At 56.6% G+C, this 25,611-nt stretch overlaps 2 protein-coding genes and 1 long non-coding RNA gene across 12 annotated transcripts in view; 1 reads left to right on the top strand and 2 right to left on the bottom strand.

The window, feature by feature from the left end:
* Positions 1-13,516, bottom strand: part of GRIK5 (glutamate ionotropic receptor kainate type subunit 5) — a 52,098-nt gene extending 38,582 nt beyond the window's left edge. For 2 of the 4 annotated variants that reach the window (XM_025424822.3, XM_049094620.1), the window contains exons 1-8: positions 9,037-9,165; positions 8,596-8,760; positions 6,046-6,143; positions 5,784-5,949; positions 3,723-3,901; positions 2,163-2,216; positions 1,904-2,065; positions 79-231 (exon numbers count right to left, since the gene is read on the bottom strand). In XM_025424822.3, the coding sequence (XP_025280607.3) occupies positions 79-231; positions 1,904-2,065; positions 2,163-2,216; positions 3,723-3,901; positions 5,784-5,949; positions 6,046-6,143; positions 8,596-8,760; positions 9,037-9,115 (1,056 nt within the window). In that variant the 5' untranslated portion in view covers positions 9,116-9,165. Of the gene's footprint in view, positions 1-78; positions 232-1,903; positions 2,066-2,162; positions 2,217-3,722; positions 3,902-5,783; positions 5,950-6,045; positions 6,144-8,595; positions 8,761-9,036; positions 9,166-12,609 lie in introns of those variants that run through there. The other 2 variants (XM_025424823.3, XM_049094622.1) reach the window with 2 other exon arrangements.
* On the top strand, positions 12,256-23,430 carry ZNF574 (zinc finger protein 574). Of its 7 annotated transcripts, none has more exons than XM_025424831.3 (2): positions 12,256-12,378; positions 20,448-23,430. In XM_025424831.3, the coding sequence occupies exon 2, from the start codon at positions 20,468-20,470 to the stop codon at positions 23,162-23,164; it is 2,697 nt and encodes an 898-aa protein (XP_025280616.1). In that variant the 5' UTR covers positions 12,256-12,378; positions 20,448-20,467; the 3' UTR covers positions 23,165-23,430. The 7 variants fall into 7 exon arrangements, with proteins under 7 accessions (XP_025280616.1, XP_035568464.1, XP_025280613.1 ...); XM_035712571.2 differs by lacking the exon at positions 12,256-12,378 and adding an exon at positions 17,499-17,622; XM_025424828.3 differs by lacking the exon at positions 12,256-12,378 and adding an exon at positions 17,634-17,782.
* A 30-nt stretch (positions 23,431-23,460) lies between these two features.
* LOC112645399 (uncharacterized) lies at positions 23,461-25,605 on the bottom strand. Its single transcript, XR_007402584.1, has 5 exons — positions 25,000-25,605; positions 24,736-24,902; positions 24,369-24,413; positions 24,056-24,218; positions 23,461-23,880 (listed from the first exon to the last, which is right to left on the bottom strand). It is a non-coding gene; the product is annotated as an uncharacterized LOC112645399 (long non-coding RNA).
* Between the last annotated feature and the right edge of the window lie 6 nt (positions 25,606-25,611).

Genomic DNA, 25,611 nt, shown 5'->3' with positions numbered 1-25,611 from the left:
CCACAGGGTGGACACGGTGAGTGTCCCAGCCTGAGACAGACGGCCCTGCCCCCTCGGCCCTCCCCGCCCCCAGCTCACCATGCGCAGGTAGTTCATGAGGCTGGTCCCGTGGGGCCAAATGTTGGCCGACGTACAGGCCAGCGGCTTCACGCCGATCTCTTGGCTGCGGTTCAGCTCCCGGACGGCGCTCACCACCACATGCACGGCGTCAAACATCAGGGCCGCCGACAGCTGCAGGGGGACGGGAGGGGGAGACAGAGGTGGGGCAGGACAGGGGAAGAGGCAGCTTAGCCAAGGGGACCCCAAGCCCCCATGATGCTACCCTAAAGCCCTCAGACAATCCCTGCCTCTCCAGGAACATGAAAACAAGCGGGTGGGCAGGAAGGACCGGTCTCTGGGTGCCTCTCTCAGGGAATCAGATGGCAGTGGGGAAAATGTACGTGCTGCCCATGCCTCTGTGGGAGTAGCTCCTCCTGAATCATGAGGCGCCTGTGTATTTGGGGAAGGGCACGTCAGAGAGGGTTTGCCTGGACGGCCAGCTGGGTCACCTCCAAGGGACATTCTCGTGGACCTGAGGGCGAGCCCCAGCATCTGTGTCTACGTGGCTGCTGTGGGCATGAGAAGAGGGCCACAGCCTGATCGTGTGTGGGGACACATGTACGTAGGCTGGACAAATGTGCCTATGTGTCTACACACAGGGTGGGTGTGGCATCTAGAAGGCAGGCGAGCATAATGGTTGTAAGCGTAGGCCTAGGCAGCAGGCAGCTCTGAGCCAGAGGTCTGGATCTCCTATTTCCTATAGAGGGCCAAGTCCCCACCCCTGTCTGAACCTCAGTTTCCTTCCCTGTAAAATGGGGACAATTGGACTCTCTGCCTCCATGTTCTAGTGTGGGGATCAAACAAGATAATCCACGTATGAGCTCAAAACTGCCCAGTACAAAAACAAAAACAAAAACAAAAAAACTGCCCAGTACACAGTGAAGGCTTGATACACATCAGGCATTGCTCTGTGGCTGGGGACATGTGTCTGTGCACATGTGTTTGTAAGAGTGGGTCTTCGCTGGACTGAAGTGAGGGCCTGAATGAACATCTGTGCTGTGGAGAAAGGTGCAGGGGTGCACACAAATGCGCCTCTGCCTACGTTTGTCTGTAACGCCCGATTGCGTGGCTCCATGCATGCATGTGTTTCTCTGTAGGAAGAGTGCCTCGGTGTCTTGGCATATGACTATGAACAAATAGTCATAAGTCTGTGAACAAATACACATAAGTATGCATCTTTTGTATGTTTGCCTTTATTCAACATATATCATTGGACACCTACCCTGAGCCAGGCTGATTTTAGGCACTAGGGATACAATGGTATACAAAACAGAAAGAAACCCCTGCTCTTGTGGAACTGACGGTCTAAACATCTGTACCTAACACCTAAGCAAAACATAGAGCAACTTACGTGGTGATTGAATATGCAGAGACAGGTGCTGTGGAGAAAAATTCAGTAGAGGAAGGGGCTAAATAGTAGGGAGTTTCTCATTTTTAAGATGGGGGACCAAGGAAGGTCTTATAACCAAGGGAACATTGGAACAATAATTTGGCAATGAGGCAGTGAGTCACTAGTTCTCTGGGGAAGTATGTGTGAAGGAGTGGGAGAAGTGAGGGCAAAGGCCCTGGGGTGCATGTGTACTGGGGCCATAGAGGCAGATGGAGGAGGCCAGTGTGTCTGGGGTAGCAGGGGAGGTAGAGAGGAGGAAACAAGTCAGACTTATCTCAGGGCCACCCTGTGAGGCCTCAAAGCATAGACTCGGGAAGCGTGTGGGGGCACCAGAGGGTTCTGAACACCATCTGACCCACGTTTGAAGGGGGCCCCAGAAGTGTCTGTGTGCCCAGGAGGAGGGCAAGTGCTCACCGCAGGACCCGGGTAGGTGCTGGCTTCACAGTTCTCCCTCCAGGACATGTTGAGGCTACGCACAAACTCGGGGTAGAAGGGATGTGAGGTGTTGAACATGGAGAAACCCAGAATGTTGGAGGTGTCCTCCACGATCCCATCCAGGTGCAGGATGGGGAAGTCCTGGGACCAAGAAGAAGAAGTGAGGCCTGGGTCCAGGCCCCATATGGGACAGACACCAAGTAGAGTGGGGGCTGGAGGGGCTGGGTGGGGTACGCACCATGGTGGTGAGGATGTACTTGTAAAACGCTGAGGTCATTCCCAGCTCTGAGGCCTGGAGAACACGGGGCAGCACAGAGGTGGCGGGAGAGATGGAGACCCACAGGCAGGGCCGAGGAGACGCCGAGAGAGGAAGAGAGATTTAGAGACAGGCCTAGTGAAGACACCCGTGGGAAACGCAGTAAGAGACACCCAGAGACAGGGAGAAGGAGACGCATGGGGGCAGAGGAAGACCTCAGTCCCCAAGATCATGTTGTGTGAACTGGTGCCCTAGCGGGGATGACGGTGTCGGTGGAGGAGAGAATGGCCCCCTCAGATGGCTGCACCCCTCTGTAGCGCACTTGCAAGGCTGCCTCCTGGAGACAGGCAGGCAGAGGGATGCTTAGAAACAGGGCAGGCCACTTAGAAACAGGGCAAACCTTGAACCCTAACCTTCTCCCCGCACTGCCCCTGAGCCAAGTTTGGGCGGCTACTGTGTGGGGCCTAGCCTGGTCACGGGCCAGATACAAAACAAAACAAAACAAAAAAACAAAAAACAACAACCCTGCAATATTTAAAAACACTTTGCAGCACTTCAACTGGAATCTCAAAATTCACATTTGGAGCACACCCTTCTCCACAGTCCTCGAGGAGAATAAAACTAGAAGCTCTCTCCCCACCAAGGGTACAGAAACCTGTCCCCACTATGTCATAGAACAGTAAACAGCACCAGCCTGCACTGACTGAGTGGCAGGAGCTGTCATTGTGAGGGTCACGGCCTACTCCCTGGCACAGAAGCGGACTTAAGAGGAAAGTCACCACTGGTCATTAGGCTCACAGGGCCCCAGGCCTGCCTCCCTCCCAAGCCCAAAACCTTTTCTCTAAGCTTTCCTTCCTCAAAGGCCCTATAGATTCATCCACACTTCTTCCTGTTTGCTATGATCAGCAGTGACATATGGTTTTAATTAAAAAAAAAAAAAAGCTGGAGAAAAATAAATAATACAGATTAGATTATGAGAATGAATTAAGAGCAGCGAAACAATGAATGATTAATGAATATGGATCACTGCTGGAGGGCACGTGGCAGGCCCATGGGGGAAGGTCCTGGCACTACCTCGCCTGGGTGCCCTTGAGCCAACCCATTTCTCCCTGGAACCCTGACTCCTTCAGCCACAAAATGATTATCACGCTTGTCCTGCAGGGTGGGTGGAAGCCAAATTCAAGTGCCTCCAGGCAGCAGGACAGGCACTCAGTGAAGATCACAGGGAGCTCCCACTGCACCTGTATCTCCTCTGGGCCAGGACCCATCCCAAGCGCTATGCCACCATTCACTCACTAAGCCTTGCAGGGACCCAGCACGCAGGAACATTCACAGAGAGGAGAGGGGACCGTCCAGGGCCTGACCAGGGGTGCAACCAGGAAGCGTCCGAGCTGAGACAAACTGCATGCTAATCATCTGTAGTAGGAAGAGGATCTCCACACCCCATGTGACCACTGAGACACCGCGGGCACTAGGTGACTTGCTCCTTCACCCCACATTTCTGCCCCGACCCTGTAGGGAAGCAGAGACCAGGGGACCCACCTTACGGAGGATGAGGTGAGAGATGGACGCGTTGGCGTCAATGATGATGGTGGACACCTTGTCGTCGCGGATCTCCTTGAGCAGTGGCGTGGGGTCTCGGCTGTCGTCCAGCATCCTCACTGACAATGTCTCCTTGGAGATAAGGAAGCCACGCACGAGCTCCTCCAACCGCAACAGGCCTGGGGGAGCAGGAGGGCCCAGGTCAGAGTCCACGGCAAGTGCCCAGCACAGGGGAGCCTGGGAGAAGATGAGGGCCACACTGCCCAGGGTTCAGGTGGCTCTCTTGGGGAATTGGGCCCCAGGACCCTGTGCTGAACCTCCACGCAACTGTCTCCTGCCACCTTTCGACCCACTGGGTCGTGTGACAGGGATTTCACAGTTCACTCGTGCAAGCCACACTCCACTCCTGTTGCCCAAGCCACCACCAGCGTGCTGGGGGCTCAGGCCGAAATCCTGACAGCAGCCTGGCGTCCTCGCTTTGTCTCTGACCTATACCCACTGCAACACGACCCTATCACCAAACTGACCTAAACCACTGCCTTCCCTCACCCGTTACGACCGACAGCCACACCTGTCCCCAAGTCTGTTAGCTTCACAGCAGCCACAAGCATGTCAAGCAGATGGTGCTTCCTCTGGCCCAAACCTCCTCTGGGCTTCTGGCTCATTCAGAGTAAAGGCCCAAGTACTCACGGTCTCCAGGTCCTGCACATCCCCTGGCTGTCCTCCTGACCTCACTGTATCGCACACACCAAGGCCCCACTCCTGTCCTGTGGCCTTTGTGCTAGCTGTTCCCTCTTCTCCCAGACCCCCGCACATTCCCTCCCTCACCACCTTCAGGTCTCTACCCAAATGTCACCTCCTTGAAGAAGTGGTCGCCATCTCATTTTGAGGTGCACCCCTTCCTCCAGCACCCCCAGTCCCTGCTACCCTCTTCTGTTTGCCCCATTAGAAAGCAGGCCTGATAAGGGTGGGGTGGGGGTCCTAGCCTGGCTCCCGCATGCCCGTGGCTCTCTCCCCTATACGGAGAGCAATGTCTGGGCCATGGCAGGTGTTCAGTAAATATCTTTTAGAAGACAAATTTCTCCTGGATGTTACGGAGTGTGGTTCCCCCTCTCTCACCAGCTGCACACCCACAAACCCACCAACTTACTGGATATTTCTACTTGATGGTCTCAAAGACACCCTGACCAAACTGTTCCCCCCCATTCTTGGGCAGAACCAGGCACCATCTGTGTTGGCACCCTCTCCCTTCCCTGGCGACTCTCTGCAAACCCCTCCTGGCCACTCCAGCCCTCAGTCACCACCTAAGATTTAAGTAGCATCACTCCTCCCTGCCTGGTGCTGGTCTCCAGCCACACCCTATGGCACTCTTCAGTTGGTTCTCTGGGCTGCAGCCAGAGCACTTCCTGCGACGCACACCCGGCCACGTTCCCTGCCCCACCCTACGTGGGAAACTTCCAGGGCCACCACCACATTCAGGCTGACACAGGCCCCCTGCCTGATTGTACGTCCTGCATGTGCTGCTTCATTGCTTCCACACTCTGGCAGTGGGCTGGCTGGGGGCATCCTTGAGCCTCTCAAAGAGGCCTTGCTCCCCTGGGCCCTCAGCCTCTGCCCTGCCACACATCCACCTTTCCCTGACTCCAATTCATCCCCAACCTTCAGGTCCAGCTCAGAAGCCCCTTTCTTGGGGACACAGGCTCTGAGTTTTCTGGATCCAGGTGGGATTCCCTTCTATGTCCTCTGACAGTACCCCACATGCCCACTGACAGAGCATGGATCACTGCACATCACAACTGCTCTGCTACTGTGTCCCCCACAGGTCCTGGAGTGAAATCAGGGGCCACACCTAGTGTGAAACCGCCAGGCCTAGCAGGCACCTTGCACACAGGTGCCAGTCACTACCTGTTGACCAAATGATCTCTTTAGGTAGGTGAGGAAGTCTGGGTTCCTAAAGGGAAAGGGGGTGAGGACTGGGGAAGCTTGTGCTGTGTGGGAGACTAGATCTCTTGGGCAGGGGAATTTAGGGGAATAGAAACAAAACATCCAGTTCTCCCTCACACTCGGCCTTGGCGCAGATGAGGCTGGCCGAGGGGTAGTTGAAGGACTTGAGGATTCGGGAGACCGCCAGGCTGACGTCCTCGTTACTGGGGTACAGGCTGACGGACGCGAAGCGCAGGTACTGCAGGCGGGGTGTCTCCTCGGGACCCACCTTGATGTGGGGGATCTGGACAGAGAAGGAGCCTTTGCTTCTACCCCATTGCCTCCTCCCCAGCCTCACCTCCCAGGGACCCACCCCCACCCCACCCCACACTCTACTCACCTCCTTCTCCCCACAGATATGGCTCACGGTGGAGGCAGACGCAGGGCTGGAGGAGGGCCCCAGGACAGACACGACCCCTTTAGGCAGGATCTGACACACTGCAAGGGGTGGGAAGAGACAGATGGCAGTCAGGGGGCCTCCTCTCCGTACCCACCTGGCCCAGGAGTGCACCTGATGCTTGGAGCTGCCAGATCTCCCCTGGCCACCCCAGAGCCAGAGGCCCAATCTCCAACCCCATCCACTGCATTGGACAAGACAGAGAGAGGTGGGGAGAAATGGGAAGAGGGATGTGTCAGACCAAGAGAGAAACAAAGGAAGGACAAAGAGGAAAGCCCACGGGTCTTCTGGAGCCAAAACTAGTGCCTAGGTGCTCAGCCTGCCTCACTCCTCCCTTCTAACCAGCTACAGCCTCGGGTACATCCCATGGCCCTTCCACCCCAGACCCACAGCCCAGGGCCCCTCTAGGCCCCACATCCCAAACAGCTCTTCTCTTACATTCATCTGCTCCTCTTTCTTCTTCTTTTTTTGTCTTAATATTTTATTTATTTATTCATGAGAGACACAGAGACACAGCCAGAGACATAGGCAGAGGGAGAAGCAGGCTCCCTGCAGTGAGCCCAATGTGGGACTTGATCCCAGAACCCTGGGATCACGACCTGAGCCAAAGGCAGATGCTCAACCACTGAGCCACCCAGGAGTCCCTCTTTTTTCTGATTTCTTTCCTCTTAAACATGTGTACATCTCAACACTGGGAGGTAGAAACCCTTGTTTTTGCCTGCTCAATGCTTATTCTCATGGCAAAACCCTAACTTCTCCTCAGGGAACTATAAGTTTCCCAAGAGTGGCTGGCACTCAGGCCAGTATCACAGAACCACACTGCCCTGGCCACAGTGACTGGTGCATAGATGAGGACGGGCTCAAACCAGGCCATCAAGAGCCTTCCCCAGGTTTTTGCTCTAATTATTACTAGGTTTGCTATCCTGGTAAAATGTAAGCTTTGAGCTATTGGGGCCGGGATTTTAGGGAGAGTATTCCTGAAAATGAAGCCAACTTAGAGGAGGTCAGGGACCACAGATGAAGACAGAGATTCTTGGGACATCATTTGCCATGCCTGAAGTTAGTCAGCCCTAGGCCTTCTGCTGTCATGAGCTGCTAAGTTCTTTTTCCCTTAAGGACAGCCCAAGTGGGGCTCCTGCCACAGCCACCTAAATGCCTTACCTTCCTCTAAACTTGATTCTTCTGTGCCTTCCACATTGGGTAAAGGCTCCATTTGTACAGACCAAATGCTCAGAAACGATCCTTGCCTTCAATCCTTCTCTCAATAGGCAAATTAGTCACCAAGTCCTTTCTCTTTTCTGTCCTCAAATTTTCTCACATCTGTCCCCTTCTCTTTGACTCCCTCCTCCCCTGCCCTACATTAGGGCTCTCAACTCAGGCATGCAACAGCCTCCTCACTTATCATCCAAATCTAGCCTCCAAATTTACCCCCAGAAGCCCAGCTCCCTGGCCTAAACCCATCAATGGCTCCCCTCCGCCTCTTGGTGAGGCCCGCAGCTTTCAGCCCGCCACTGTAGGCCTCCTTGAACTGTTCCGCCCATCTGCCCAGCCTCATCTCTCATGGCTCCATTGCACTTCAGCCCAAAAATCTCTCACAATTCCTCCAAACATGTCCTGAGTCCAGGTAATCAGGACAGGTGCAACCCTAGACCCTGTCCCCTGGCTCCATATACCCACTTCCTCTGCTCCAGCTCCAGACTAAAGGCATATGCCTGGAACACCATCTGCCTTCTCATCCCCCATCCCAGCTTCTCCCAGTTTGTGCACCAATCAGAAAAGTATAAGCAACATTGTACCCCATTCTTCCTCTCCCTGACTTGAAACATACATAAATACAACAAAGGCTCTGATAAGGCCTGTAAGAAATCAACCAGTCAGAAAGAAAGAAAGAAAGAAAGAAAGAAAGAAAGAAAGAAAGAAAGAAATCAACCAGTCTAAAACACACTGAAGGCAGCATCTCCTGAAGGTGTACAAACCCAGAAAGTCTGTTCAAGAGACACGTATTAACATTCACTCAATCTGTCAGGATCCAACAAATACTTATGCACTCCTACTCCGTGGCTACTGATGTTCTACGGAGCATACTTTGAGCAATGCCACTCTTTCTATATCCTGCTCGCCTTTCAGAGCTCAGAACTTTAGTTTAGCCTGCTCCAAAGTGCCGTCACTGTCCTTGCCCCTGAAGCCCCCTGGTCTCACTGCCCAGGTCCCTCATTACTCAGCTCTGAGGGCTGTATCCCTGGCCAGCTATGAGCTTATCTTTCAAATGAGGCCCTCAGCTCCTATAGGGCGGGGCTGGGGCTGGTGCTCTCCCCACCTCCCCACGCTCAGCAGCACCATCTCTGGGAAGGAAAAGGTAGAGCAGACACAAAGGAAGGAGCAGGTGAAACTAGAAAGAAACAAAGCAAGCTGAGGGAGGCTGGAAGCTGAGGAACAGACTGAGGGCTACCAGCCTGCCCCGCCTCATCCCACACCCCCTGTGGCCCTGCTCACTGGTGTCCGTGGTCTCGTACTGGCTGTCCCGCTGAAGCTCGAAGATGTCTACTTCCACCCGGGCCTTGGCTGGGACTTCAATGATCCCGTTGATCTGCTCCCGGGCCAGAGCCAGGGCCAGACGTTCACCACGGCCACACACTGTCTGGTCATCCAGGATCGCAGCTGAGGGGACACAGGGATTGGGGACTTGGGTGCTAAGAAAGAAAAGGCTGGGGTCCTAGACTCCTGGGCTCTGAGGCGGGGGTGGGGATGCTGACAGGGGTCCAGGCTCCCGGATCTAAGCTTAGAGCTGGAAGTCCAGGAGGAAAAAGGAGCTGGAGGTGCTGTTCCTTGTTGCCGAGGGAAGCTGAGACCCAAAGCCCAGATTCCCGGGTCCTTGGGGACTGGCATGCTTGGGAGGGTCTCTGTGGAGGCAGGGCAGGGGCTGAGGGGCCTCACCCATGCGCAGTGACGAGAGCACCTGGCGGCTGGGGCTGGCGAAGGCAACAATCAGCAGCAGCAGCAGCTCAGCCGGCATCTTCCTCCCCTCCTCATGGGGACGCAGCTGCCGCGGCCCCCACTCGCCACCTGCAGGGAGCCCCCCCGCCCACAAGGAGATTGCTGATGGGGGTGCCTCAGAACCCTTTGGAGGACTGCTAGACGAGGTAGTGACCATAGACCCCGGGACATTGTGGGTGAGGTCTGAAGGGCCCTGTCCTTGTCAGAAGCTGACAGTACCACGGGCATTGCTGCAAAGGAAGCTCGAGTTCTGAGAAGCACCACCAAGAAGGACCCCCCCAGCACTGAGTGGGGACAGGCACTGCAGGAGGACAGTCACAGCTACCAAAACAGAAGGGATCTCAGGTAAGAGCAAATTCCAGGGACCATCCCCACTCCAATAGGAAACCAGGAAGTGCCACCCCCCACCCAGTCCCGCCCCTGTCTCTGGGCAGGCCACCGTTCCTAGGCAACAGAAACTGGCTGGAGAGGATGCGGTGGTTGCTAGGCAACCCCATCCCAGGCCTCACTTGCCACTTTCCTGACGTCCCTGGTTCCCACAATCCCCCGGGGAAAGAGGCCTGGACATCCGGGGTCTGGAGGAGAGAGTATCTGGGAGTTAAGGAAACTTGGAGAGAGAGGGAATGATGGAGAGAGTCAGAGACACACACAGAGACAGATGGATGGACTTGAGGCAGCCAAGGGGCTAAAAAAAAAAAAAAGTAAAGAGAGAGAGAAGGGAGAAACAGAGACAGAAATAGAAAGAGAGGTTGAGGCAGAGAAAATACAAAGAAATTTGGAAAAGGAGAAAAAGAAAAACAGGCAGAAATACAAGGGAACAAGAAGATAAGAAGACAGGAAGCAGGGGGAATAGAGATGGAGAGGACAGAGGAGTTTCTGGGAGGTAAGGAAAAGGGAAGAGGCAGCAGGCAGGGAGCCATGGGAGTAGAGAAAGGGCAGGGTGGGGAGAAGAGTGTAGGGCAGGCGGCAGAGAGAGAAATTAAGGCACAAGAGACACAGAATGGAACAGGAAGACAGAAAGGAGAGAGGACACAATCCCACTTGAGATGCCACCAGAGACAGCTGGAAAGGAAGACTGAGTAAGGCAGGGAGTGAGCTATCTGCCAAAGAGGTGCCACACTGCAGCCCCCCACTCTGCTCTAGGAAGCCGAAAAGTAGGGGGGAAGACAATGCATCTCTGCTCTCCAGAACAGCTCCATCCCTAGGAAGTTAGAGTCCTCCAAGTACCCTAGCCTTCTGTGGGGCATCCCCCACACCTAGGGAAGGAATGAGTTTGGCTAGATGCACAGCTTCACCTGGCCAAGAGCCATGCCCCAATGGAGGGGACATTGGGTTTCCAGGGGAGAAAGTTGCTGTGAGGTGAGCCTGAGGGTCTCCCTGTACCCCACCTGATCCCCATAGAAAGGGAGCTTGAGCTAGTGAGAAAGCAGAATGAAACCTCCCAGGGGAGAGCAGAGGCACAATGCAAAGCTTTGGGCCATCCTTGTGGCCAGGAAAACCTAGACCAGGGCAGCAGGAGACCCTCTCAAAAACCTGCTCTGCCCCAACTCGCAACCTGAACTTGCAGCAGGTCCCTCTCTCAGGCCTCTATGAAAGGCACCGTTGGGGAGGGAGGGCAACATGGACTGGCTGGGGTTTACAGATGGTCATTTGGGTCTAAAGTGGAAAGCTTCAAGGGTAGAGGAGCAGGCAAGTTAGAGACCAGGAAGGAGAACTCTCCGGGGAGGGCTGTGGAGGGTGGGGCTCAGAGAGAGGCAGGAGTGAAGGGGTGGGTCATCCTGAGACACCAGGAGTTTCTGGGGACAAGCCGGGGAGCAGAGACTGGAGAATGAGGAAGCCCAAGGGAGAGACAGGGGCCAGAAGGGCAGGGTCCCACAGGTGGCAGACACAGGTGGGAGCAGAAAGTGCAGGACCAGGGTTGGGGACAGCAAATGAACAAAGACATACCGGAAGGCACAGACAGAAAGACAGCCCAAAAAGAAGTAACTGGGGCTAAATGAGAGAGAAGGACACACACACACACACACTCCTCGCCTAGAAGTGAGGCACCAAAAGAAACAGAGACAAGACAGGCAGCATGAGGTGGCAGAGGCAGATAATCAGGCGGGCCTGGGCCCCACAGGCCCAGACCCTTAGGCAAAGCCAAGTAAAGGTGGAAGCACAGCAGGCAACAGGGCAGAAGGAGCCTAGTGAGGGGGCCTGCCAGGGGAGGGAGACAGATAAGCGGGCAAGCAAGAGACATGGCCAAGGTAGGAAGGGGACATCCGTGAGACAAATGGGGTGCGGAAGAGGGCAAAAAAAAAAAAAAAAAAAATGACCACAGGTGCAAGTAGGAAAACTGCAAAACTCTGAGAAGAGGAAGGCTAGCTGGAAAGAGACAGAGACAATGAATGTCAGAGCCACACAGCAGATCTAGAGAAGACGAAGGGGCAGGTGGAACAGGCACAAACTAGGAGAGGGGGAGCAAGGGCCCAAGAGGGAAATGTGGCAGGGAAGAAGATGGAGCAACCTGGAAGGGCAGAGGCAGGGACGGGGCAAGTGCCCAGGTAAAGGGGACAAGTCCACACAGAGGTGCCTCTGCCTCCCCCCAGGAGGGTCTTGAGGACGGTGGTCAATTCTGGAGCCCACAAGCCCCAAGGCATGGGACCGGATAAGGACCGACAGGCCAGCCCAGGATGCAGAAATGAGCAGAGGATGGGGCAGGAGGTGAGACCACCAAGGAAAAGGCAAAGTGGACCACAGAGTGGCTGCAAATAAGGAGAGAGGAGTGGATCTGGGGTAGGAAAGCGGAAAAGTGAGCAGGAAGACGGCCTCCAGGTGCAGGGGCAGAGGCAGAGCCAAGAGTGGACGGAGAGAAGTGGATAGAGAGCCAGACCTGGCGGTGTGGGCACCGCTGAAAGAGCCAGACAAGAGGCAGGGGAGGTTTGAGAGAGAGAGAGAGAGACATCAACAGAGACACACTAAGAAAGAGTTAGGCTAAAGGCAAACAAGAGAGAAGTTGGACAGAGCCAGAGAGAGGCCCAAGAGACACAGGGAATGGAGACTGTAAAACGGAAAGACATTTCCAGGAGACAGAGGGGATGGGATGGGGATGGGCTTGTGGCAGGTGGAAAGGATGAGCCTCCGAGGAAAGAAGAGAGGTGGAAAGAGAGAGAGAGAGAGAGAGAGAGATTGAGAGAGAGAGAGAGAGAGAGAGAGCAGAGCCAGTCACCGTGGGACCGCGGCTGGAGAAAGCAGGGGCGGAGACTGGCCGGGAGTCCCGGACGAGGAGTGAGCCCACAAGTAAGAGCCAGGCAGCCCCTCAGGACCCCCGGGGCTGGGGGCTGGGGGTGAGGAGGAGCTGTGCACCCAGAAGAAGGGTGAGGGGAACGGAGGTTGGGAGATGGGGGGCACGAGGCAGGCCCCTACTCGAGGAGGGGCAGGGGGACGTGGGAGCCCCACCAGGCGCCCGCGAGCCCAGCCTTCCAGGACCCAGGCTGGCCCCAGCCCAACCCCCGCCCCGCAGACACTCACGGATCCTGGTGGGACGGAGGGCTGGGCTCCCTCGAGGCCCGAGAAAGACAGCGGGAGATGCTCTGGCGCTGGGTGGTGGTGTGGCCGGGGCGGGGGGAGAGGGCAGTCCACAGGGCCCCCTCCCCCGCCGCCGACAGTGGCCCCCAACTAGTCCAAAACGGGGGCTCCCCAGGAGCAAGGAGGAAGGACAGGTGGAAGCGGAGAGGGCGGGCCGGGGCAGGGAGGAAGGGGAAAGGAGAAAATGGAGGAGAGAAGGGGAGAGAGGAGAGGGGGAAGGAGCAAATGGAGGGGAAGGAGGGAGGAAAGGAGGAGAGGAAGGTGAAAACGGAAGGGTGGGGGACACAGGCAAAGCCGGGGGAGGGGGAAGCCGGCCCAGGAAAGGGCCCCCGCCCCCTCCCCTAGCCGGGCCGGCCTGGGGGGGCCACAGGGGGCGAGGACTGGCTGGAGACCAGGAAGCCGGCCATCAGGAGGAATGGGGGAGGGGAGGGCTGGATTGGGGGGAGGGGGCCACCCCTTCCCCCCTCCCCCCTGGAGCCTTGGCCCTGCCCTGGATGAGGCAAGGGCCTGGAGTCCTCAAGCCCTCAGCCCCCACGGGAAAAGCATGCTAGGGGCGGGGAGAAGCCAAGGGGTGGAGGGGCTGGGGAGGATGGGGTGCTGGGAGACCCGGAGAGCCGAGAGGGGGGCAGGCGAGGTGGAGAGACGGGGAGGAGGGAGAGGAGGAGGGAGGGAAGGATGGAGAGAGGAGCAGGTGGAAGAGGAAGGCGGAGGAGGGTGGGGTGTCCCGGGGGCGCCCGGTGCAGGGCCCCGGTGGGAGGGCCTGGCCACGGACTCCTGGTCCCCTGCGAGGCGCAGCCGCGGCTCTGGGTCCCCAGCTGGGCCTGCCTCCCTGCTGCTGGCCACCGCCGCCACCGCCACCGCCACCGCCGCCACCGCCACTGCCGCCAACACCACCACCACCACCACCACCACCTCCGCCGCCGCCGCCGCCGCCACCTCTCCTTCTCCCCTCCGAGGCCGCCGCCTGCCTGCCCGCCCGCCGCCCGCGCTGGGTCCTGGAGCGCGGGGGGGCGGGGGGGGGGGAGAGATGAGGGAGGGAGGGAGGGAGGGAGGGAGGCAGGGAGGAGGGCGGGCGGGAGGAAGGGAGGGCAGCAGGCGGAGAAAGAGGAGGGAGGGGAGTCAGGGGGAGGGGGAGCCCGTATTGGTCGGGGCTGGGGGGCCCGCGAGGAGAATGCTGATGAGGGGGGAAGGCGCTGCATTGGACAGAGGGCCCACCCCCGGGCCACCCCCTCCACCACCATGCCACCGCCCTGCCCAGGAGCCCACGGAGATGAGAGGCTGGGAGACCTGAGGAGAAGGCCATGGAGCTGGGGGGAGAGGGCTACAGAGATGAGGAAAAATGCAGAGGAATAGCAAGCTGGCCATCAAAACTCACAGAGGTGGGCCAAGGTCCACAAACCCCACAAGGACAAGGACAGGAAAAAGCCCAGAGAAAAGAGGGGAAAGCCCATGGAAACATGGGAGCAGACCAGAGACAGCAAAGGACCTCAGAGACCAGGGCAGCCGGTGGACACAGAGAAGCTCCCATGAAGATGGAAAGAGGCCCATGGGAACAGAAAGCACTCCAGGACCTGGGGAGTGGTCCATGGGGACAAGGACACGTATCACAGAGACAGGGAGGCAGGCCACACAAAGTGGGAGAAAGTCACAGAAATGGGGTTGGGGGAAGACAGATATCAGGAACCCATGAAAACAAGGATGTGTGGACATAAGAGGGCTAAGGCAGGAGAAGCCAGCCCCTGGAGATAACCGAGAAGCCCCCAGAAGTAGAAATAGTCCCTGTGGAGGGGAAGGGATGGGTGGGGAGAATGGGAATTGTCTATAATGCATTGAGACATCCTTGGGCCCCACAGACATGAGTGGGTGGGGTGAAGAGGCCCTCCTTCTCGGGCCACCACCTGAGCAGAGAGGTAGTGGGAAAGGGCAGGGAGATGGAGAGCAGAGCCAGCACAAGTGGGAGACTCCCTCCTAGGGAGCCCACTGCAGCCTCTCAGAGGAACGAGCAGGACAGGGGGATGGAAGACAGAAGCAGTGACACAGATCTTGGAGTGGGGGTGGGTGGTGCACGGCTGGGTGGGGGGTGAAATTTGGGGGGAAGGAACATGACAGTTGGCGCTGAAGGCTGAGCCCGTGACTCACCACCACCCCCAATGCTCGTGATGGGGAGGAGACACTGACACACTCACGTGCAGCCCCCCGCACACGTGACCATATGCCTTTCACACACACACACACACACACACACACACACACACAGCACATGGCAACCCCTACACCAGCCTGGCATAGGAAGCCCTTGTCCCATATGGAGCATCCCTGACATAAGCCTGACACATACATTGGACCCTGAAGGACCACCAACTTTGCACACACCTCCTCCCCCTACATAGACAACACCTGTGGTCCCCCAACGCCCACCCTCAGCTCCAGGAAAGCTGAAAGCCTAGACTCTCACTGGCCTCTAGGCTTTTGCTTATGCAGGGACCCCAGCAAAGAACGCCTATCCTCTCTAAAATAAACCTATCCCGAAATCTAGTCCCATGCCACCCCTCTATAAAAACTGACCCAGGCCTCAGCTTTCTCCTGTGCCATCAGAAGAGAAGGAACCTAGCTAGAGGACCTGGGAAGTCCAAGCAAAAGGTCTGAGCAGAAAGGGACCTGACATGTTGAGCTGGACCCTTGCATTTTCAGGTGGAAAAGGAGGCTTCAGCGGAGTGAGAACCTACCCAAGTGCATGGAGCCTATCAAAGGCTGAGTCCAACTTCTGGGTTCTGGCTCCTGCCCAGGTGATTTCACCCTGATGGCAAACCCAGATCACCAGCTTCAGAGCTCACACATTCCCATCAACTTCTTTTCTTTACTTCTTGCATTCATCCATTCAACACACCATGCAGGACAGGACATCCACCTGGCCAGGCAGGAGAGCCTGGGGGCCAAAGGCACAGACCAACACAGTCAACCCCTGGGTTGGAACCCTGGCTCCATCTCCTCCTAAAGATAGGCAAGCAGCTTAACTCCTCTGGGCCCCAGTCTCTTAGTAAAGTGAGAACAGTAATTCCTCCCTCCTAGGGTTGTTGAGATGATCAACCTGATAAAGCATAGAAAGCACTAAGCACAGTACTTGGCACATCATAACAGGCTGAGGATACAGGAGCTATTGTTACTGAGCTCCTTGAGGTCCTAATAAAAATTCCTACATAGCATTTACTCTATGCCTCACCACCATGGCACAGGGGCTATTATCCTCATTTCACAGATGAGGAAACTGAGGCACAGGGGAGTGGACTTGTCCAACAAGACAGAAGTGGCAGGGTCAGTGGGGAGGCCGGTTGGCTCAGCGGTTTAGCGCCACCTTCAGCCCAGGGCCTGTTCCTGGAGACGCGGGATCCAGCCCCAGGTGGGGCTCCCTGCTGTGTCTCTACCTCTCTCTCTGGGTCTCTCATGAATAAATAAAAATCTTAAAAAAAAAAAAAGAAGAAGAAGAAGAAGAAGTGGCAGGGTCAGGATTCCAATCCAGATGGCCTGGTTTAATTACACTGGCTTGCTGTTAGGGACTTTAATGTAGTGGGAAGTTAGGGTATCCAGTTAGAAACCAATTGAAGGACACGGCTAAGGTGATGACCAAAGAGTCAGACCTAGTTTCTACTCTGTATTTGGGGCTCCTTGGTCACTTTGAGCCTCAGGAAGGTAAAAAAAACAAACTCCTCTGAGACCCAGTTTACTCATTTGAGAAATGGTGGTGTGTGGGGGGGTACTAGTTAGAACAGTGAATCTCTTGCACCCCCACTCCCCACCCCCAGTCCTTGGGTTTGGAGAGTAGCTCTGAAAACGTAGCAATGCTCTGCCAACGCCCTGGGGCCAGAAAGGAAGATGAGCAGCAACGGCCCCTGGACACACAGAAGCTCCACCTTCCCAGTTGCCCTGGGTCAGCCTAGAAGGAAGGCACCTTGGAAGGAAGGAAGCAGAGTCCATCTGCTACAGCGTCACTTTCTTTTTTAAAGAAAATTTTAAATTTTATTTAATCATGGGGGGGGAGGGGCGATGAGCACAGGCAGGGAGCCCGACGTTGAACTCGATCCCGAGTCTCCAGGATCACGCCCTGCGCCGAAGGCTGCGAAGGTGGAAGGTGGCGCTAAACCGCTGAGCCACCGGGGCCGCGCCACAGGGTCACTTTCTGCAGGTGCTCACCCTAGCTGCCCCTCAGGTCTTCTACGCACTCCCCCACCCCCACCCTCTCCGTTTCTTCCAGTGAAACTGTCCTTGGCTGAAAATGAATGGAATCCCATTTCCTCCCCTCTTCGGGTTTTCCTCGTTGCCTCGGATCCCCTCGCTCCTTGCTTCTCCTTTGACATTTCTCCTTCCCCCTCTCTCAAGAGTCCCTCGGTCGACCTCCCCTTCCTCTTTTCCATGAAAGGAGTCTGGAGCCTCAGTTTCCCTTTTTATTCCCTCCATGTGCTTGGTGCCGCAGTCTCCCTCCCCGCTGGGCTGACGGGCGCCTCACTTTCTCCCTTCGCCCCGGGGGGGGGGGGCTGCTGCGCCACAGTTGCCCCGCCCTCACCCCTCTGAGTGTCCTGTGCCTCAGTTTCTCCAACTTCCCCCTCCCCCCCGTCCGACCCCGACGCGACTCCAGCCCGGCGTCCCCAAGATGGCGCCCGCAGCCTCGCTCCGCCGCCTGACGTCACCGCGCTGCCGTCCCTCCTTCAGGCGCCAGGCGGAGTCGACGGGGAGCTGGGGGAGGAGCATCCTCCAGGGGGCTTAAAGGGGCGGACACTATCAGCCCGGGGCCGGCCGGCGAGGGGACTTCGCTGGAGGATTGGTTGGGCACCGCGGGGATCCCAACGCTCCATCCTATTGGCCCAAGGCTCACAGACGTGAGCGTCGATTGGTCGAACGGCCGGAGCCAGACGGACGCTGATTGGGTGCGTTCGGCCGATCGCGGAGCGGCCGAGGGGGAAGGTAGGCGGGGCGTTGCTGAGGGCGATTGGGGGCGAGAGCGAGGCTGCGGAGCAGACGAGAGGCGACGGCGGGAGCTAGAGAGGGCGCAGCGCTAGGGTGGCCGCGCGAGGGGAGCGGCGGCCCGGGCCCGGGCCCGGGGGGTGCGAGACGGCGGAGGCGAGTGAGTGCCGCGGGGGCACCGCGGGCCGGCGCGGCCCGGCTCCCCCCTTCCGCCGCTCCCGGCCTCTCCACGCCACCCCGCCTGCGCACTGAGGCCCGGAGGGGGCGCGCGCCCGGCGGGGAGGGCGGAGCGGCACCAACGGCCCCCGGGGCGCGCGGGCGGCGGGGCGGGGGCCGGGCCGGGGCGGCGGGTGGGGAAGGGGAGCTAGAGTCGTGTGCTGGGCTGAGTGAGGGGGGGCGGGGCTCGGGCCGGGGGCCGGGAGGGACAGGGACCTCGGTGGAGAGGGAGGCGTCAGAGCTGCCCCCCGGGAGAGGCTCCGAGGCCCGCGGGGCGGGGGGTGGGTATCGAGCCAGGGCCTAGCGGTAGGGCCGTCCGGGACCGAAGCGGGGTGGACGGTTAGAGGGGGCTTGGGTGTCCCGGGAGGGGCTTAGGGCGTGAAAAAAGAGATAAGTTAACAGAAAGAAAACAGTTATGCCTGGAGGGTATTAGATCAGTGAGAGGGGCTTGGTGTGTGAAAATGAATATTTTAGCAAATAAATATCCCTGGGTGGGGAGGGGGGGTTGGGATTTGGAGCCGAGGGAGAGGTCCGAGTGTGAAGAACGGGGTTACGTTCATGTGAAGAGGAGTTGGGAGGTGGGTACTGTTGGAATGGGGTTGGGGTTGAGAGGAGCCCCTGTGCAAAGGGTTAAGTTATGTAAAAAGGGTGTCTGGGTGTCCCTAGGATAGGTTGGGTAGAGGTGATGTTTTTGAAAAGTACAGGGAATTAGGTCAAGGTGAAGAGTGGGAATTGGGTATCCCTGGAAAAGGTTAGGGTGGTGAGAGATCCGCGTGCCAAGTGGCAGAGGGGTCTTGGCACTGCCAGAATGAGAATGAGCTGTTAGGTTGACAAGAAGTTGGGGGTCTGGGTATCCCCAGGTGATAAGCTGGTGAGAGGAGTCTCGCTATCCTCTGTCTGGGCTGGGGGGTGAAGGGGTTCAGCATATCAAGAAGATAGGTATTCCTAAAGGGGATTCTGGCAGTGGGAGGGGTGTGTGTGTGTGAAAGTTTAAGCCTTTGTGAAGAGTAGTCTGGATCTCCCTCGATTGGGTTATGGTTACAGTACATGCTGGGATGTTTTTGCAAAAGAAAGAAACTAAGTTGTTATAAAGAGGGGGTCTGAGCATCCCTGGAATGGGTTAGAGTGGGTTGGGTCTCTGCAAAGAAGAGAGGTCTGTTTATGCTGATATGAAGAGGGGATCTGGGCATCGCTAGAATGGACTAGGGTGGGAAGGGGTCTTTTTGAGAAGAAGAAAAGATTAGGTTTATAACAGGGACTGGGGTCTGGATGTCCCTGGCAAGGGTTAGGGTCCCGTGGGTTTGTAAGGAAGGGTTTGCGTTGATAAGAAGACCGTATCTGGGCATCCCTGAAATGGGTTAGGGTGGGTCATGTTGTAAAGAAGAGGGCTCGAGGTTGATATGAAGAAGGGTGTGGGCATCCCTTGTAGTGGTTGGGGTAGCTGTATATGTGAAGAGGGGACCTGGGGACTCTAGGGGGTATTAGAATTGTAGGTGAGGTCTCAATGTAAAAAAGAAGTGATTGCCGTGAAGAGTATCTTGAGACATGACTTAGAGGGTCACGGGTAAAATATAGGTGTGAAGAAATAGGTTTTTGGGAAGTGGGGCTGGATGTTCTGGATACAGGGTTAGGGCTGTGGGAGAGGGCTTTGATTTGGAGAGAGGTTTGAGTACTTTGAAGAGGGGGATCATCTGGCTCACATGGGGAAGTGGTTAAGGAGGGAAAAGTGTAGGTGTGATGGATTAGGCCAATGTGAGACAAGATGGTTGAGGGAAAGGAGAGTTTGATGTGAGGGATCTGGGCACTGGAGGGAGAGACTGTGCGCTTATGTGAAGGAGAGCAGTTGTGCCATGTGCCGGGCCTTGGGGCAGTTTGAGTTCTCTGGTGTAAAAAGATGTTAGGAGCCAATGGGAGGGAACAGAGGAGGAGCAAGGCTGGGAGACGTGGCAGCAATTAGGGCCTGTGACGGCTTCCCCAGGCACCTGAGAGCAGGAGTGGGGTAGTAAGTTGGTAGTCAGTTGGGCAGCCCCAGTGGCGCAGTGGTTTAGCGCCACCTTCAGCCCAGGGCATGGTCCTGGAGACCTGGGATCTAGTCCCGCGTCAGGCTTCCTGCGTGGAGCCTGCTTCTCCCTCTACCGGTGTCTCTGCCTTTCTATCTCTCTCTCTGTCTCATGAATAAATAAAATCTTAAAAAAAAAAAAAAAAAAGTTGGTAGTCAGTGGAAGGAGGCTCAAATGGAGAGGACACAGGTTCCTGGGGCATGTGTGTGGCTGTGGGCCAGCTGAGTGGCAGAGGAGATGAGGGGTTGGACAGGTTTACAAGAATCCGGTGGGTGGAGTTTGATGTGCATTGATTTCAGACGTGAGACTTGGGTAGATTCTAGGAAGGGACTGCTGAGAAGGTTCTGTGCTTGGTAGCGTGTTCCGGAGAGGAAGGATTGCTAGGGAGTAGGGCGGGAATGAGAGATGGAAGTGAGACTTTAGAAGGTAAAATGCATCTAAGGTTTTGGCTGGGGGAGGGGAGTGCTAAGGAGATAGAATTGTCCCTGGGAAGGACCGAGGAAACAGCAGTTTAGCTATTATTTGTCCCCATCTCTCTTCTTTTCACAGCCCAGGGCCTTGCTGCCGCCATGACCGAAGAATCCGAGGAGACAGTCCTGTACATCGAACACCGCTATGTCTGCTCTGAGTGCAACCAGCTGTATGGGTCCCTGGAGGAGGTGCTCATGCACCAGAACTCCCATGTGCCCCAGCAGCACTTTGAGCTGGTGGGCGTGGCTGACCCTGGAGTCACGGTGGCCACCGAGGCAGCCTCTGGCACAGGCCTCTATCAGACCCTAGTGCAGGAGAGCCAGTACCAGTGCCTGGAGTGTGGGCAGCTGCTCATGTCCCCCAGCCAGCTCCTGGAGCACCAGGAGCTGCACCTGAAGATGATGGCTCCCCAAGAGGCCGTGCCAGCGGAGCCGCCGCCCAAGGCACCTGCACTTAGCTCTAGCACCATCCACTATGAGTGTGTGGATTGCAAGGCGCTCTTCGCCAGCCAGGAGCTCTGGCTGAACCACCGGCAGACGCACCTCCGGGGCGCTTCTACCAAGCCTCCAGCCCCGGTTGTCCTGGGGTCCCCAGTTGTCCTGGGGCCCCCCGTAGGCCAGGCCCGTGTGGCTGTGGAGCACTCCTACCGCAAGGCAGAAGAGGGTGGTGAAGGGGCTGCTGTCCCTTCTGCCACCGCCACCACCACCACTACTACTGAGGTGGTGACTGAGGTGGAGCTGCTGCTCTACAAGTGCTCTGAGTGCTCCCAGCTCTTCCAGCTTCCAGCCGACTTCCTGGAGCACCAGGCCACCCACTTCCCTGGCCCTGGCCCTGAGTCTGAGGAGTCTGCCTTGCAGCAGGAGACCCTGACTCCGTCAGCCACAGAGGGTCTTGGGTCCCAGCCTGATCCCCTGCCGTCCTCTGACCATAGTTACGAGTTGCGCAACGGTGAAGCCATCGGGCGTGACCGCCGGGGACGCAAGGCCCGGAGGGACAACAGCGGAGAACCAGGCGGGACAGCCACCCAGGAGCTCTTCTGCTCTGCTTGTGACCAGCTCTTTCTTTCACCTCACCAGCTCCAGCAGCATCTGCGGAGTCACCGGGAGGGCATCTTTAAGTGTCCTCTCTGCAGTCGTGTCTTCCCCAGCCCTGCCAGTCTGGACCAGCACCTCGGAGACCACAGCAGTGAGTCTCACTTTCTGTGCGTGGACTGTGGCCTGGCCTTTGGCACGGAGGCCCTCCTCCTGGCCCACCGGCGAGCCCACACTCCGAACCCCCTGCACTCGTGTCCTTGCGGGAAGACCTTCGTCAACCTCACCAAGTTCCTGTACCATCGGCGTACACACGGGGCAGGGGGCGTCCCCTTGCCCACAACACCAGTCCCCCCAGAGGAGCCTGTCATTGGTTTCCCTGAGCCCGCCCCATCAGAGACTGGAGAGCCAGAGGCACCAGAGCCTCCTGTGACCGAAGAGGGCCCCGGAGGGCCGGCTGCTTCGGGCACCTACCGCTGCCTCCTGTGCAGCCGTGAATTTGGCAAGGCCTTGCAGCTGACCCGGCACCAGCGTTTTGTGCATCGGCTGGAACGGCGCCACAAGTGTGGTATCTGTGGCAAGATGTTTAAGAAGAAGTCTCACGTGCGGAATCACCTGCGTACACACACAGGTGAACGGCCCTTCCCCTGCCCAGACTGCTCCAAACCCTTCAACTCACCTGCTAACCTGGCACGCCACCGGCTCACGCACACGGGGGAAAGGCCCTACCGGTGTGGGGACTGTGGCAAGGCCTTCACGCAGAGCTCCACGTTGAGGCAGCATCGCCTGGTACATGCCCAGCACTTCCCCTACCGCTGCCAGGAGTGCGGTGTGCGTTTCCACCGCCCCTACCGCCTGCTCATGCACCGCTACCACCACACGGGCGAGTACCCCTACAAGTGTCGTGAGTGCCCCCGCTCCTTCTTGCTGCGCCGGCTGCTGGAGGTGCACCAGCTTGTGGTCCACGCCGGGCGCCAGCCGCACCGCTGCCTGTCCTGCGGGGCTGCCTTCCCTTCCTCCCTGCGGCTCCGTGAGCACCGCTGTGCCGCTGCAGCGGCGCAGGCCCCACGGCGCTTTGAGTGTGGCACCTGTGGCAAGAAAGTGGGCTCGGCTGCTCGGTTGCAGGCGCACGAGGCGGCCCATGCGGCTGCTGGGCCTGGAGAGGTCCTAGCTAAGGAGCCCCCAACCCCACGGGCCCCCCGGGCTGCTCGCACACCTGTTGCCTCCCCAACTGCCCTGGGGAGCACAGCCACGGCAGCTCCTGCAGCCCCTGCCCGACGCCGGGGCCTGGAGTGTAGTGAGTGTAAGAAGCTGTTCAGCACAGAGACGTCGTTGCAAGTGCACCGGCGCATCCATACAGGTGAGCGGCCATACCCGTGTCCGGACTGTGGCAAGGCCTTCCGTCAGAGCACCCATCTGAAGGACCACCGGCGCCTGCACACAGGCGAGCGACCCTTCGCCTGTGAAGTATGTGGCAAGGCCTTTGCCATCTCCATGCGCTTGGCGGAACATCGCCGCATTCATACGGGTGAGCGGCCCTACTCCTGCCCTGACTGTGGCAAGAGCTACCGCTCCTTCTCCAACCTATGGAAGCACCGCAAGACCCACCAGCAGCAGCACCAGGCGGCCGTGCGGCAGCAGCTGGCCGAGGCAGAAGCTGCTGTCGGCCTGGCTGTCATGGAGACTGCAGTGGAGGCACTGCCCCTGGTGGAGGCCATTGAGATCTATCCTCTGGCTGACGAGGGGGTCCAGATCAGTGGCTGACCCTGTCCCCATTCCCTCTTCAGCACTATTGTGCCCTGTTGCTGAAGAACCTCCTCCAGCGTCCCTTTCAATCTCTGTAGATACTGTGCCCTTTCCTCCACCTCTCCTAACTGCCATGTAAGTTCTGTAACTGGATTTATTCTCCCGAGAGGGGGTTGATCTGGGGTCTTTAATATGCATAAAAGGCACCCCACCCCCTGACCTTCCACCTGTTCACACTGGTGGCCCCAAGTTGAAACAGTCAATAAAGACTGAATTGGACATGTGTTCTGTCTGGCCCAGCTGTGTGGGTGGAATTTGGGAGCTTTTCATGGTTTTTTCAGCATCCAGAACAGGGCCTGGCGAGTAGTAGGAGCTCAGTAGACATTTACTGAATTCAGGACTCAGAGTCTGAGTGCATGGCTCAGCAGGGACTTCACCCTGGTGCTCAGCAGGGACTTCATTGGGAAGCAATGTGGCTGTCTTGCCACCAGAGGTCCCCACAGCACCATGGAAAAACTTGAAGTTGTTTCAATTGGTGGCAGGAACATTTGGGAAAATCTGAAGGTTTTTTTTTTTTTTTCTCACCACTTCTGCCCTCTACTCCTGTGCCAGTGTGAGCGGTCTCCCCCCAAGGCCATCTGAGTTTCTCACTATGGGTCCCTGAGGGCAAATGCAGGTCTGGGAAAGGCATGATCTCCAGGGCAGTTGAGGGTGGCTTCTGGGACCAGACCCAACTGTGGAGTTAGAGAAGATTCTGGAAGTTAGCCTCATAAGGGGAGCTACCTTGGCGCCCACCTAGAATTCTGGCTTAGCCAACAGATGTGGGGAGAGGGGTGGTTGGAGTGGCTCTCTGGCATTTGTCTAGTTTGTCTCAAGAACTTAAGTTTTTATAATAATCGTCACACTGACCTGTGAGGAGAAAATCTTGTAGGGAAGGAGTCTGAAGTTAGAAGCAGGGAGGTGATTTGCCCAAGGTCATTCAACGACATAGGATAGAGCTTGATTTTAAGCCTAGGTTCATCTGGTTTAATCGCCCATGTGTTTTCCTCTGCAGCTGCTGCCTTCCACATGCCTGGGGGAGGGCGGTTGAGAAGATGGTGATTGGTGACAACTCTCAGTTTCTGTGCTTGTCTTGTCCCTAAGAGCCGTAGCCCAGGAAATACAAGCCCCACAGAATTGCTCTGTGACAGTGGGATGATCACCGTTCCTCAATTGTGGTTACCTCATATTCCAGTCTTTCTGTTGGAGAAAATTCCTATTTGGAACCCTAAGGAGAGATGAAGGGAAGCTGTTTGTATTGAAACCAAGGAAAGGGAGGCCTGAGACCTGCCCACTCAGACTGTTACTCTCGGCCCCCTCACTGGTCTTCTAGCCTCTGGGCACCAAGCTTGGGGAAATACACTGGCCTCACCTATGTTCAGGTGAAAGATGAGAGCTCAAGAGGGGAGATTTATCAAGGCTAGGTAGATAGATGGTAGACCAGAGCTAGAAACCAATTCTAGCCCAGGATAGAAATTTTACTACTTAAGCCTTATTAAAGAAAAAAATCCCGTTTGATAACCTGACTGCCCCTAATGAAGAGCACTTACCTGTTAAGCAGTTGTTTTCAAGCAGAATGTATGGATGACAGGCACTGTCAGTGACCTCATATCCTGCAGAAAGGATTCAAGCTATCTTAGCCCAGCATGCCAGATCCCCTTTAATCCCCAGGTAGAGATTCCTTCTCATACTGCCTCCCAAGAAGAGCTACAACATCCTGAAAGTCATATCAAATAAGTGCTTAGAACAACTGGGGATTTATCCTTGCCAAACCAGGTAAAAATCAGGTTGAATCAAGGGACAGGGTGGAGTACCTGGGTGGCTCAGTGGTTGAGTGTCTGTCTGCCTTCAGCTCAGGTCGTGATCCTGAGGTCCTGGGATCAAGTCCTGTATCCTTCTCCCCGCAGAGAGCCTGCTTCTCCCTCTGCCTGTGTCTCTGCCTCTCTCTCTTTGTCTCTCCTGAATAAAATCTTTAAAAAGAAAAGGAACAGAAATGGGGGAGGGGTGGGTCCTGAGGGTGCTGGGTGACTCCCAAGATTCAGCAGGGAAGAATGGCTCTGTGACAGTGGGATGATCACCGTTCCTCAATTGTGCCTTTTCAGAGCCACTAATGAAAACTGTAGACTCCCACCCTGTGAAAAGTTGACGCATGCAAACACATTTATGAGCAAGACTCATTCTTCACCCGACTGAAACTTGATGGTCCTCAGTTGAACCACTGTCCTAAAAAAAGGCACTAAGCAAACCCTTGTTGGATGCTGGGGTTTGAGCTGAAAAGGCAAAGGTTCTTGAACTTTAATGTTTGGTAAGGAATTCCCCTAGAGGTTCAGATCCAGCAAACAATGTCTGGATGAGACCCAGGAATCTGCATTTTACTTTTTTCATTTATTTTAAGAGAATCTCATTTAAAATTTTAAATCTGCATT

Source organism: Canis lupus, chromosome 1 (genome assembly GCF_003254725.2).
Source record: "Canis lupus dingo isolate Sandy chromosome 1, ASM325472v2, whole genome shotgun sequence".
Classification (NCBI taxonomy): domain Eukaryota; kingdom Metazoa; phylum Chordata; class Mammalia; order Carnivora; family Canidae; genus Canis; species Canis lupus.
The sequence above is the reverse complement of the archived record's forward strand: the minus strand, read 5'-3'. Positions and strand labels throughout refer to the sequence as shown.

Bases quoted from the DNA above. Each gene is read 5' to 3' on its own strand.
- ZNF574 (XM_025424826.3), top strand. From the start codon at position 20,297: ATGAGAGATGGAAGTGAGACTTTAGAAG. The intron at 20,325-20,447 runs GTAAAATGCATC...TTCTTTTCACAG, and splicing joins TGGAAGTGAGACTTTAGAAG to CCCAGGGCCTTGCTGCCGCC.